Raw genomic sequence first — 14,037 nt, forward strand, 5'->3', positions numbered from 1 at the left:
CTTCAGTTTGTTAATATGGTTTATCGTGTTGAGTGATATGTGTATACTGAAGAATCCTTGCATTCTTGGGATAAACCTCACTTGATCATGGTGTATGATCCTTTTAATGTGCTGTTGGATTCTGTTTGCTAGTATTTTGTTGAGAATTTTTGCATGTATCTTCGTCAGTGATATTGGTCTATAGTTTTCTTTCTTTGTGACATCTTTGGTTTTGGTATCGGGGTGATGGTGGCCTCGTAGAATGAGTTTGGGAGTGTTCCTCCCTCTGCTATATTTTGGAAGAGTTTGAGAAGGATAGTTGTTAGCTCTTTTCTAAATGTTTGATATAATTCGCCTGTGAAGCCATCTGGTCCTGGGCTTTTGTTTGTTGGAAGATTTTTAATCACAGTCTCAATTTCAGTGCTTGTGATTGGTCTGCTTATATTTTCTATTCCTTCCTGTTTCAGTCTCAGAAGGTTGTGGTTTTCTAAGAATTTGTCCATTTCTTCCAGGTTGTTGGAATATAGTTGCTTGTAGTAATCTCTCATATTTCTGCAGTGTCACTTGTTACCTCTCCTTTTTCATTTCTAATTCTATTGCTTTGAGTGTTCTCCCTTTTTTTTCTTGATGGGTCTGGCTAATGGTTTATCAATTTTATCTTCCCAAGGAACCAACTTTATTTTTATTGATCTTTGCTATTGTTTCCTTAATTGCTTTTTCATTTATTTCTGGTGAATATGATTTCTTTCCTTTATGATTTCTTTCCTTCTGCTAACTTTGGAGTGTTTCTGTTCTTCTTTCTCTAATTGCTTTAGGTGTAAGGGTAGGTTGTTTATTTGAGATTTTTCTTGTTTCTTGAGGTAGGATTGTATTGCTATAAACTTCCCTCTTAGAACTGCTTTTGCTGCATCCCATAGGTTTTGGGTCATTGTGTTTTCATTGTCATTTGTTTGTAGGTATTTTTTGATTTCCTCTTTGATTTCTTCAGTGATCTCTTGGTTATTTAGTAGTGTATTGTTTAGCTGCCATGTGTTTGTATTTTTTTTACAGATTTTTTCCTGTAATTGATATCTAGTCTTATAGCGTTGTGGTTGGAAAAGATACTTGATACGATTTCAATTTGCTTAAATTTACCAAGGCTTGATTTGTGACCCAAGATATAATCTGTCCTGGAGAATGTTCCATGAGCACTTGAGAAGAAAGTGTATTCTGTTGTTTTTGGTTAGAATGTCCTATAAATGTCAATTAAGTCCATCTTGTATAATGTATCATTTAAAGCTTGTGTCTCCCTATTTGTTTTCATTTTAGATTATCTGTCATTGGTGAAAGTGGGATGTTAAAGTCCCCTACTATGATTGTGTCACTGTCAGTTTCCCCTTTTATGGCTGTTAGTATTTGCCTTATGTATTGAGGTGCTCCTATGTTGGGTGCATAAATATTTACAATTGTTATATCTTCTTCTTGGATCCATCCCTTGATCATTATGTAGTGTCCTTCTTTGTCTCTTGTAATAGTCTTTATTTTAAGGTCTGTTTTGTCTGATATGAGAATTGCTACTCCAGCTTTCTTTTGATTTCCATTTGCATGGAATATCCTTTTCCATCCCCTCCCTTTCAGTCTGTATATATCCCTAGGTCTGAAGTGGGTCTCTTGTAAACAGCATATATACGGGTCTTGTTTTTGTATCCATTCAGCCAGTCTATGTCTTTTGGTTGGAGCATTTAATCCATTTACATTCAAGGTAGTTATCGATATGTATGTTCCTATTACCAGTTTCTTAATTGTTTTGGGTTTGTTATTATAGGTCTTTTCCTTCTCTTGTGTTTCCTGCCTAGGGAAGTTCCTTTAGCATTTGTTGTAAAGCTGCTTTAGTGGTGCTGAATTCTCTTATCTTTAGCTTGTCTGTAAAGCTTTTAATTTTTCCGTCAAATCTGAATGAGATATTTGCTGGGTAGAGTAATCTTGGTTGTAGGTTTTTCCCTTTCATCACTTTAAATATGTCCTACCACTCTCTTCTGGCTTGCAGAGTTTCTGCTGGAAGATTAGCTGTTAATCTTATGGGGATTCCCTTGTATGTTATTAATTGTTTTTCCCTTGCTGCTTTTAATATTTGTTCTTTGTATTTAATTTTTGATAGTTTGATTCATATGTGTCTTGGCGTGTTTCTCTTTGGATTTATCCTGTACAGGACTCTGTGCTTCCTGGACTTGATTGACTATTTCTTTTCCCATATTAGGGAAGTTTTGAAGTATCATCTCTTCAAATATTTTCTCAGTCCCTTTCTTTTTTTCTTCTTCTTCTGGGAACCCTATAAATCGAATGTTGGTACGTTTAATGTTGTCCCAGAGGTCTCTGAGACTGTCATCAGTTCTTTTCGTTCTTCTTTATTCTGCTCTGCGGTAGTTATTTCCACCATTTTATCTTCCAGGTCACTTACCTGTTCTTCTGCCTCAGTTATTCTGCTGTTGATTCCTTCTGGAGAATTTTTAATTTAATGTATTGTGTTGTTCATCATTGTTTGTTTGCTCTTTAGTTCTCCTAGGTCCTTGTTAAACGTTTCTTGTATTTTCCCCATTCTCTTTCCAAGATTTTGTATGATCTTTATTGTCATTACTATGAATTCTTTTTCAGCTAGACTGCCTGTTTCCTGTTCATTTGTTTGGTCTGGTGGGTTTTTACCTTGCTCCTTCATCTGCTGTGTGTTTCTCTGTCTTCTCATTTTGCTTAACTTACTGTGTTTGGGATCTCCGTTTCGCAGGCTGCATGTTCGTAGTTCCCGTTTTTTTTTTTGGTGTCTTCCCCCAGTGGCTAAGGTTGATTCAGTGGGTTGTGCAGGCTTTCTGGTGGAGAGGACTGGTGCCTGTGTTCTGGTGGATGAGGCTGGATTTTACCTTTCTGGTGGGCATGACCACGTCCAGTGGCGTGTTTTGGGGTGTCTATGACCTTATTATGATTTTAGGCAGTCCCTGTGCTAATGTGTGGGGTTGTGTTCCTGTCTTGCTAGTTGTTTGGCATAGGGTGTCCAGCACTGTAGCTTGCCGGTTGTTGAGTGCAGCTGGGTCTTAGCGTTGAGATGGAGATCTCTGGGAGAGCTTTTGCCGTTTGATATTATGTGGAGCCGGGAGGCCTCTGGTGGACCAATGTCCTGAACTCGGCTCTCCCACCTCAGAGGTAGAGGCCTGACACCTGCCGGAGCACCAAGACCCTGTTAGGCACCCGGCTCAGAAGAAAAGGGAGAAGAAAATTAAGAAAGAAAAAAATAGAATAAATTAAAGTTATTAAAATAAAAGATAAATTATTAAAAATTAAAAAGTAGTTTAAAGAAAGAATAATAATAAAAAAAGACAGCAACCAAACCAAAAAACAAATCCACCAGTGATAAGCAGCGCTAAAAAGTATACTTAAAAAAACAACAACATAAAAACGGACAGACAGAGCCCTAGGACAAATGGTAAAAGCAAAGCCATACAGACAAAATCACACAAAGAAGCATACACATACACACTCATGAAAAGAGAAAAAGTAAATATATATATATATTTATTTATTTTAAAAAAAGGAAGAGAGCAACCAAATGAGTAAACAAATCTAGCAATGATAATAAACTCTAAACACTAAACTAAGATAATCATAAAACCAAAAACAAATTAGATGTAGAAAGCAAACCCCAAGTCTACAGTTGCTCCCAAATTCTACCACCTCAATTTTGGGATGATTCGTTGTCTATTCAGGTATTCCAGAGATGCAGGGTACATCAAGTTGATTGCGGGGATTTAATCCTCTGCTCCTGAGGCTGCTGGGAGAGATTTCCCTTTCTCTTCTTTGTTTGCACAGCTCCTGGGGTTCAGCTTTGGGTTTGGCCCCGCCTCTGCACGTAGGTCGCCTGAGGGTGTCTGTTCTTGGCCCAGACAGGATGGGGTTAAAGTAGCAGCTGGTGAGGAGGCTCTGGCTCACTCAGGCCAGAGGCAGGGAGGGGTAGGGATGCGTGGCAGAGGCCAGCGTGATGTTGCACCAGCCTGAGGCGTGCCGTGCGTTTTGCCGTTCTGCCGTTCTGCCGGGGAAGTTGTCCCTGGATCACGGGACCCTGGCCGTGGCGGCGTGCTCGTGGGAGGGGAGGTGTGGATAGTGACCTGTGCTTGCACACAGGTTTCTTGGTAGCTGTAGCAGCAGCCTTAGCGTTTTATGCCCGTCTCTCGTGTCCGCTCTGTGAGCCTAGGCTCGCACCCGTCTCTGAGCTCGTGTAGGCGGTGCTCTGAATCCCCTCTCCTTACGCACCCCGAAACAATGGTCTCTTGCCTCTTAGGCAGTTCCAGAGTTTTTCCCGGACTCCCTCTCGGCCCTCTGGCGCACTAGCCCCCTTCAGGCTGTGATCACGCAGCCAACCCCATTCCTCTCCTTGGGGTCTGACCTCCGAAGCCCGAGCCTCAGCTCCCAGCCCCCACCCGCCCTGGTGGGTGAGCAGACAAGCCTCTTGGACTGGTGAGTGCTGCTTGGCACTGATCCTCTGTGCGGGAATCTCTCCGCCTTGCCCTCTGCACCTCTGTTGCTGTGCTCTCCTCTGTGGCTTTGAGGCTTCCCCCCTGCCACCCCCCCTCCACTCCCCCGTCTCTGCCAGTGAAGGGGCTTCCTAGTGTGTGGAAACTTTTCCTCCTCACACCTCCCTCCCAGAGGTGCAGGTCATGTCCCTATTCTTTTGTCTCTGTTTTTTCTTTTTCTTTTCCCCTACCCAGGTATGTGGGGAGTTTCTTGCCTTTTGGGAAGTCTGAGGTCTTCTGCCAGCATTCAGTAGGTGTTCTCTAGGAGTTGTTCCACATGTAGATGTATTACTGATGTATTTGTGGGGAGGAAGGTGATGTCTATGTCTTACTCCTCCACCATCTTGAAGGTCTCTCTCTGGACTGTGCATTTTTGATATCGTTCTTGCTGGGTTTGTGAGTTACTCTTTTTCTGCTTTAACACCATTTTCTTATAATACTCACAGGAGTATTTACCATTAAAATTAATGAAACTTAAGCTTCAGGGTTCTTCACTTTCATCGGTTCCTGTGAGTTCAAGAAATTCTTGTGAATTAAGGTGTTCTAGGTGGATAAAGGAAGCCAGGTTGCAGTCAATAAGGATTTCTGATAAATTACCAAAAGATTTCAGAAGAAGGAGGCTATCAAAATTGTATCTAGCAAACCTGGATCAATTTCTGAACATTCCTACCAACATCCCTTATTTCATACACAGATTTTTGGGAGGGGATCTTAGAAAAGGTGGCTGAGAATTACTGTCTTAAGGCAAGATATCAGAGTCAGAAAACTCTGAAAGGGGCCTAAATTTGACAATATTGGTAAGTCATTAGACTACAATACAAACTGGGTAAAAACAGAATATTTAGAGTATAAGAAATGGGGAAATGTCTACCAAAATAAAACTATAGAAACTTTGAAATTATTGTTTTGATTCCTACAGTTCCATTTGTTGACAGTTTATGTATTTTAGTATTTTCAATTTAAGGCAGTTTTTATAGCACAGAGCATTGAAATTTTATTTTATAAATGTGGAAAATATTCTTAGCTGAAAACTTCCTAATAAACTTTTATTCTCGCTTTCAGGCGCCTGATCACAGATTCAAAAGTTAAATTAAAGTATCAGCATTTAATAACAAATAGCTTTGTAGAGGTAAGTGATCGCATAAGTTTTCCTTCTTTAAGTAAAAGGAATTCTGTTTATTAATAGAAATATCAGTTTGTCTTATATAAGAAACACCTTTACAGTAACTTCAGTTTTTGTCTTCATTTATGAAGCATACCAAAATACCTTTATTCTCAAAGGAATGTGATAAACCAATAAGTAGATGTCTTTTCATCGATCTTGAGCTTTGAAAATAAAATTATTTTATAGTCTTCCTTTTTCCCTAGCAGAGAATTTTAGCTGATTATTAGTGATGTCATGTTTAATCATGTTGGGCCCTCTAACCCTGCTATATCTCTGCTTGTTTTACCTTCCATTACCAGTAAACTTCGTTTAAAAAGAATTATGTAGTGTTTTTTTGTTTGTTTTTATCAAATATGTCTTAACAGAGGTTGGCAAACTATGGCCTGCCTGTTTTTGTAAATAAAGATTTATTTGAACATGCAGTTTTATTCTGTGACTGCTTGTGAGCTGCAGTGGCAGAGTTGAGTCGTTGCTAAAGAGGCCATATGGCCCACGGAGCCAAATATCTCTACTTTCTGGCTCTGTGTGAAAGAAGTTTGCCAGCCCCTGTACAAGAGCACCAGTGTAACTTGGTATTTCAAATTCTAGAATGTAATTTTAATTTTTATTAGAGATTAAACTGAAGGTCATATCTTCTAGAAAATAGCATTTTTTAGGAATAGTATATTTTTTGAAATGGTCAATAAACTTGAGTTCTGATGGACTGTTCCTTGAGCCATGTTTTGTCTCATAATAAAAATACTTCAAAAGTTATATTTCTTTTGATGAATTAAAATGGAATCTTTGCTGGGGTTTAGGCACTGGCTTTTGTTCTTAGAAGAGCTTTCTATGGTCAAAGAGAGAAACTCCACGTGTATTCCTCAGCTTGTTTCATACTATTCTATAGCATGTAAACGCCTTCCCTAAGTAGAAGCGTATCTTGTTTTCTTGTATCTTTTAAAATTGCCCTGAAATAGAACCATAGACAAATTGATGCTTGTTAATGATCACATAATGGTGATCATTTATTTTAAAGTTCTCAGTGGGATTTTGAAGATAGAATAAGAGATAGGTTATATATTTTATAATACCAGGTCTTCAAGGGATGTATAATCTTAGAAGAACAGTACGTCCAAAAGCATTGCTATAGGAGACTAAGTATTGGTGGCTGGTATTTTTGTGTCGGTGACACCATCCCCACTTTGTGATAGTGAGGAAGTAGTATAAATAATTGCATGGTGTACTGGAAAATCTTGCATCATGATTTAATTTGCTGTCATTTTTTATGTTCCAACTTGTATTTCAGTGCAATCGACTGTTAAAGTGGTGTCCTGCCCCAGATTGCCACCATGTTGTTAAAGTCCAATATCCTGATGCTAAACCTGTTCGCTGCAAATGTGGGCGCCAGTTTTGGTAAGCAAGTGATTTCTTAAATTGGAGTACTGCACATAGCTTTTCTATTTATTTTTGTTAGTAAAATAGTAGAAAAAAAGCAACTATACCCCAATTTTAAAAAAAGAAAAAGAAAAAAAATAGTAGAAAATATTCTTTATCTGAGGTAGGTGGGTGATGTTGACTTTAAATAGTTTGTATTTCTTTTAAATAAAAATTCGATTAAAAAGTCACATCTTAAGATAGTTTTTCCTCTTTGTTGCTCTAACTTTTGGATTTATTTTCTTATGGGAAAAAAAAATGCGGCTGTAATCACATTCTCTTGTGTGCTCCAGTGGAACGTATATGGCAGCAAATTTAAAGATCTGGGACAAAAACTCAGTTCTTCTCATTTCTTTTTTTTTCAACTTTATCTGTTTTATATTTATATATATTATATTTGTATTTTATATATTATATTATTACATTATTTATTGTAAATTTTAAAAGTTCTCATTTCTGATTGACTGCTTATTTTGTCAAATTGTGTTTGGTTCCCTTATAGCTCTTGATCTGTTTTCAGGTTCTCTCTTAGGAAATAAAATACACAGTTAGGTGTTTTGTTTTGTTTTTATTTTTTATTTATTTTTGCTGTACGCGGGCCTCTCACTGTTGTGGCCTCCCCCGTTGCAGAGCACAGGCTCTAGACGCGCAGGCTTAGCGGCCATGGCTCACGGGCCCAGCCACTCCACGGCATGTGGGATCTTCCCAGACCGGGTCACGAACCCGTGTCCCCTGCATCGGCAGGCGGACTCTCAACCACTGCGCCACCAGGGAAGCCCTTATTTTGTTTTTAATTTCCTTTATTCTGACAAGTTTAATCTTATTCCTAAAAATATGCAGAAAATTTGGAAAGATAAAACTTAGTTGATAGATGTGCTTTCTTTAACTAAGAGTTCTTCTATGGGGCCCCTGGCCACAGCTTTCTTGGTAACCTGGATTCCTGGGAGTGCTATAGCATACTCTTTAGCCTTTGAATTTTAGGTTCAGTGTAGCAGGGAATTTCCAATATCACGTATTAGAGAGTGAAGATGATCTTCCATTCCCTTATGGATCTTTTAGGAATGAGAAGCCAGTCAAGCCAGGAGGCTCTGTAACTAACAAATAAACATTTTATTGGTATTCCGTATCATTCTTCTTTTTTCTCCAAACATCTATAGAATTAGACATATACATCATTAATACTAAATATTTCCAAAAAGAGTAGGTAAACTCATAGAGATTAAATTTATGTAAAATACATGCTATTTTGGTAAAGATTAAATATGCATTATTGTTTCAGAGTTTACCCTGTAGACAGAGGGTAGAGTCTGATTCCTTACCTAGTTTCAAATATACTTTTAGTATGAAATATTTCAAATACAGACTTAAGTATACAGAATAACGAGTACTTACATAGTTACAACCCAGCTTAATCAGAATCAGTATTTTGTTTGTTTTTGTCTAGAAATAAAGCCTGACAGGTACATTTGAAGCTTCTTTTTTTTTTGCGTTACGCGGGCCTCTCACTGTTGTGGCCTCTCCCGTTGCGGAGCACAGGCTCCGGACGCGCAGGCTCAGCAGCCATGGCTCACGGGCCCAGCCGCTCTGTGGCATGTGGGATCTTCCCGGACCGGGCACGAACCCGTGTCCCCTGCATTGGCAGGCAGACTCTCAACCACTGCGCCACCAGGGAAGCCCCATTTGAAGCTTCTTGATGTTACCTTCTCCATTCCATTCCCCACGTTCATCTCCAGAAGTAACCATTATCCTGACTTCATTTAAACTGATGTAGCACTTTATTCTTCTTATTTGCAAGGGATTTTTAGCATTCCCAAATTACTTGATTAGCTAATTAATCAGCCATACCATGGTTACTTTTTCACAAGCATTTGTGTTTATTCTTAATTTATACTTTTTAAACAAATGTATATACCTTGTGCCTAGAAAACAGAAAGGGATTAGCAATTAATATAGTCTTAGAGAATATGTAGACATAGTCTTTTGCTTTATACCTTGTTTGGTACAATTTCTCTCTACTGGCTGAGATTCATTTGTTTGGATCATGCAGAGATATGACTTGTTTGCTTCCCACATATTGCTTACTGTGCATTAGTACTGAAGTATAGAATTACCCTACAAAGTCATTCTTTAACTCTTCATTTGGAGTGTTAAATAAAATATTTAATATATACCTATGGTAAGCGTTGGTTGAAATTTAAGTTCAAATTATTGAACATGATTTCATTTTGGTTTCAGTTAGATAGTGGTTGCAGCAAGGAATTATACATATTAAAAACTATCAGAAAAATACAAATCTAACTACTGATTTTTTTGTCTTTACAGTTTGGTAGCTATTTAAATAGTCATCTATTGTGAAATTGTCATCATAGAATATCTTCATGCTTACAAGTCATTCCTCATTTCACACACAGACACCCAAATATGTGTTGGTCCCAGTACTAAATGCTAAATAATTTACTGTAGAATAAAATAGGCATGGTTCCTGTCCTTGTATTTTGCAGTCACTAGAAACTGGTGAAAGTATTGAGGAACTGTAAAGCATGAAGTTGTTTGTTTGTTTACTTTACTTACAGTAGGTAGGACTTAATTCTTTTAACTCTTGTGTCACTTAACAGCTTTAACTGTGGAGAAAATTGGCATGACCCTGTTAAATGTAAGGTGAGTTTGCCTGGCATTTTCATTTTTAAATAAGGTAGTAGAGTACTTCTAAGACTTAATGACTGAAAGCCACAGCCCACAAGTTTGTTATTTATTCATTAGTAAATGGAAGATAGTATTTTGCCCTTTTTATTTCAGGTGATGTTTGCAAGTATTCAGGGAACATTCCTTAGGAATAAAGTCATGTCCTGATTATTATCAAGATAATGAGGGTTAAGGCACCTCCCTTGGAAGGCTTTGTAATTAGCTAAGGGGAATGACACACCTTGCAGCTGTGCCTCTCCTTGAGCTCTAGGTTCCCCACTTAGCTTCAGCCAGAGAAAGTTCTCCTTTGGTTGATTTTTTATGTACCTGGACTGGATATGAGAATCACAGGATTTCTTGGTTTAAAAGGTAGTAAACCCAGTGATAGTCTTATCCTTTGGTTTTTACATTTAAGCTTGACTGTATTTAAGTGTTGATGTAATTTGCTATCCTTGAGTCTTCTGTTGTACTGAAAACGGTTCCTGTTTTCAAACAGTGGTTGAAGAAGTGGATTAAAAAGTGTGATGATGACAGTGAAACCTCTAATTGGATTGCAGCCAACACAAAGGTTGGTATTTTCCTTCAGTAAACTCTTGGTATTGAAACGGATAAGGATAGGTGTATCAGCATTAGCAAAAGTAGTAAGTTTACCTAATAAAGGGCCTTGTTTTACCTTTTTCTTGATTAAGGTTTACTTTTTATTTTCAGAATTATTGCCTATTAATAATTTGCCTTTGTTTTACTGTTTGAGTTTATTTTATTGATTACTATAGTGCAATATGCACGGTACTCTGCTGTAGAAGTTTTCTTCTATCAGAAAAGCAGTAGTTGATAATTTTTCTACCCTGGGGTTTGATAATATCTTTTCATACTGTTCTTGGCTGCCTTTTAGTATACAAATGTATTATAGAGTTTTTTTCCACCTAGCTTTTTTTTTTTTTTTTTTTAACTAGGCTATATTTCTGCCTTTTAAAATCCCCAGGGTTTAACTTCTAAGGAGTCATTCTTTAGGGCAGTGTTCAGTCAGAATAACCGAGTAACTTCTTATTATGTAACTGAATTGGGCTTAACAAGTTTAACATGTTAAACTTCCAAAATATGATTTATTAAGAGACTTGAATCCTGAGAAGTAGAAGCTTTGGGGTAATATGAGTATCCTTGGTTTTTTGGTTTTTATTTTTTGAATAACATTGGTCATGATACTAGTTTCAGAATTCAGTATCTTTATGCCATGAACCACTTCTTTAACCCTAGATTAATGTCTTACAAATGCAGATAATCTTGAGCACCCTTCTTTTCTATCACTAAGTATTAAGTAAGCATTTGAATCCGAACTGTGTACCCAGCTAATTTCTTTTTTTTTTTCTTTTTTTTTTTTTTTTGTGGTACTCGGGCCTCTCACTGTTGTGGCCTCTCCCGTTGCGGAGCACAGGCTCCGGACGCGCAGGCTCAGCGGCCATGGCTCTCGGGCCCAGCCGCTCCGCGGCATGTGGGATCTTCCCGGACCGGGGCACGAACCCGTGTCCCCTGCATCGGCAGGCGGACTCTCAACCACTGCGCCACCAGGGAAGCCCCCCAGCTAATTTCTTAGTAGAAAATTGTGTAAACGTTCAATCTTACATCCTATTCGTATAGGAAGTGACTTGGGTCATGGATAATAGGGCTATTCATGGGCTATTCATTTTTATTATTGTCTTTCATATATGAAGATGATGTTTTAAAGACAATTGAGTTGTTTGACCAGAGTTAGTTACAGCTTTGCGCTCTTCCATCACTCAATCTCAGGATACTGATAAGAATGAGTGCTTAAATGATGAAGGCCAGCACATGATTTTATACCATTAGTACCCTGCTCTACCCAAAAAGATTAAAATATATGTATACATTTCTATCTCCCAGAAAGCATTAGCAGTAAAACAGTGAGTCCTGTGGCATAAAACAAATGCCCACATCTTTGAGGAATGTAGTTTTGAAGTTGATATTTCTGTACTCTCTAAAACCATCATGATAAACATACCTTATGGCACTCAAAAAAACCTAACAATAATGTCAGGAAGTGGTTGCTTTTGTTGTTTTTTTAAAACTTTCCTGGTAGCCAAGCATTCTTTTTCAAAAATTGAAGATTTCCCCACCAGAAATGTTCATTAAAATCTCAGAATCTGCTTTCAAACTAGTATTTAGAATAGGGCAGTTATATTTTCCCTAAGTAGATTGATTAAACTGTAGCCCTCTTTCGGCATCTAGAAAAATCCCCAAATACTCTAAATCCCCAAGATGTTTAAAATAGGGAGTATAGGCTTGAATATGTTTTGAGTTTGTTTAGAAGGTAGAATATTAAGCAAGAATGGCAATTTGTAATAACAGATTTATCTACTTGGCAGTTTTGAGATGAAACTGAGGAGTTTTTCTCCTGAGACATTTCAGAAGCTTATTTTTTTTATTAGCTTTTTTAAAGGATTTGCAAATTGTTGTTATATTAAGAAATTAATACTTATTAGTTAATTATAACTAAGAAATATAGAATGAAACAGATATATTAGGCCTGGAATTTGCTTCTTTGGGAAAATGTAGTATGTTTTTATGTGAGTGACTTCAAAAATTTGATTGAAAATGTATAATTAAATATTGCTGTACTGACCTATTGAATTACTATAGTTTATGGGTAGTATAGTCTGTTCACAGTAGCTGAATTGCAAGCAATATAATGGGTGATACTCTCGCCCCGTTATGGGAGTAACAGATGTCAGATACAAAAATGTACAACAAAATCCAAGCATTACATCTTATAGTTTTATTAAAAATAATGAGTAAGTTTAATTTTCTAGATTTTTCAAGAGAAAAAAAAAGTGCCTGCAGGGTAATAACTTTGGCTCATTACCAACCGAGAAAATGATACAGTCTTGGAAAAAAGAAAAGTGATCTCTGTAGCACAATTGTAAATGGACCACAAGAAAGTTGGGAAATTCAGTAGCCACAAAAAGAATTTACCAGTCTTGCTTGCCTGATTCCTGAGGCCAAATTGCTTGGGTTTGTATCCTGACTCTACCATTTGCTACCTGTGTGACCTTGGACTAGTTTCTTTAAAATTTTCTTAGTTTATTCATCTGACAGATGGAAATAGGAGTAGGGCCACTATAAAGCTTGTGAGTTAATGCATATAAAACACTGAGTACAGTGTGTGGGATACAGGAAGTACTCAATGATTATTTCTAGATGACACTGGAAGGATATATTATATTTACATGGAGAAAATGTTTAACCTCCCATAAAACTATTATTAGTATGTGTTTGGTTAAAAGTACTTAAAATGTTTTTGTCTCCCAACCCCACTAAAACAAATCCTTAAGTTGTTAATAGCCAGTAATAATAACTCATTTTCAATGGTACTTATTAAGTGTTTGACACTGAGTGCTTTACATGTATTAATCACAATAAATGTGGTATTTAAAATAAACCAAATCTAAAACTGGCTTCTCCTCAGTGTAGCATTGACACCAACTTTATAGTTTCTCTTCATAGGAATGTCCCAAATGCCATGTCACAATTGAGAAGGATGGCGGTTGTAATCACATGGTCTGTCGTAACCAGAACTGTAAAGCAGAGTTTTGCTGGGTGTGTCTTGGCCCTTGGGAACCACATGGATCTGCCTGGTAGGTTGGGGAAATGAAGGGAAGAACATGTTCACATAAGTATGTGATATATCTGCCACATATTATGAATAAGGTTTCTACCTCATGAAAATCACCATTTAGATAAATGAATACAGTGTGTGATCAGTGTTAAAAGTATATGCAAGATATCCAGAGAGAGGGATTAATAAGGCTTATCTCACAGATCATATAACAGTTGAGTTGAACTTCAAGGAGGACTAAGGGTTCATTTGTTTAAAAAGTGGTAGGAATAACAGGGCAGAAAGAGCCGCATGAACAATGGTAGAATGATGTGAAAGTACATGACTTATCCAGAAAAGAGTTGCATTGTCTAATATGTCTTTCTAGATAATAGTTGAAAACTAAGAGACTTGGCAAAACCCCTTCCACAGTTGTGTTTTAGTTACCTTGCACCGCCATTAGACAAAAAATTTGTTCCAACTTTAAAACTTGGAAAAATTGCCCAATGCAATCCAGATTTTTAGCCTCTCTTTGAAACATAGGAACAGGCCTGCATTTCTGTTTGGCAGAAATCACCTGGAATCGATTAGTAGCCCTTTAGATGGAGCCTTTACTTTGCAGTTTGTTTTCCCAAGACCGGAGCTTATTGGCA

At 37.5% G+C, this 14,037-nt stretch overlaps 1 protein-coding gene across 1 annotated transcript in view; it reads left to right on the top strand.

Moving 5' to 3' along the window:
- ARIH1 (ariadne RBR E3 ubiquitin protein ligase 1) overlaps positions 1-14,037 on the top strand; it is a 117,466-nt gene that overhangs the window by 89,572 nt on the left and 13,857 nt on the right. Inside the window, exons 6-10 of the mRNA XM_060153490.1 lie at positions 5,577-5,643; positions 6,965-7,071; positions 9,708-9,750; positions 10,271-10,342; positions 13,294-13,424. Of these exons, the coding sequence (XP_060009473.1) occupies positions 5,577-5,643; positions 6,965-7,071; positions 9,708-9,750; positions 10,271-10,342; positions 13,294-13,424 (420 nt within the window). The remainder of the gene's footprint in view (positions 1-5,576; positions 5,644-6,964; positions 7,072-9,707; positions 9,751-10,270; positions 10,343-13,293; positions 13,425-14,037) is intronic.

This window comes from Lagenorhynchus albirostris, chromosome 1 (assembly GCF_949774975.1).
Source record: "Lagenorhynchus albirostris chromosome 1, mLagAlb1.1, whole genome shotgun sequence".
Taxonomy (NCBI): domain Eukaryota; kingdom Metazoa; phylum Chordata; class Mammalia; order Artiodactyla; family Delphinidae; genus Lagenorhynchus; species Lagenorhynchus albirostris.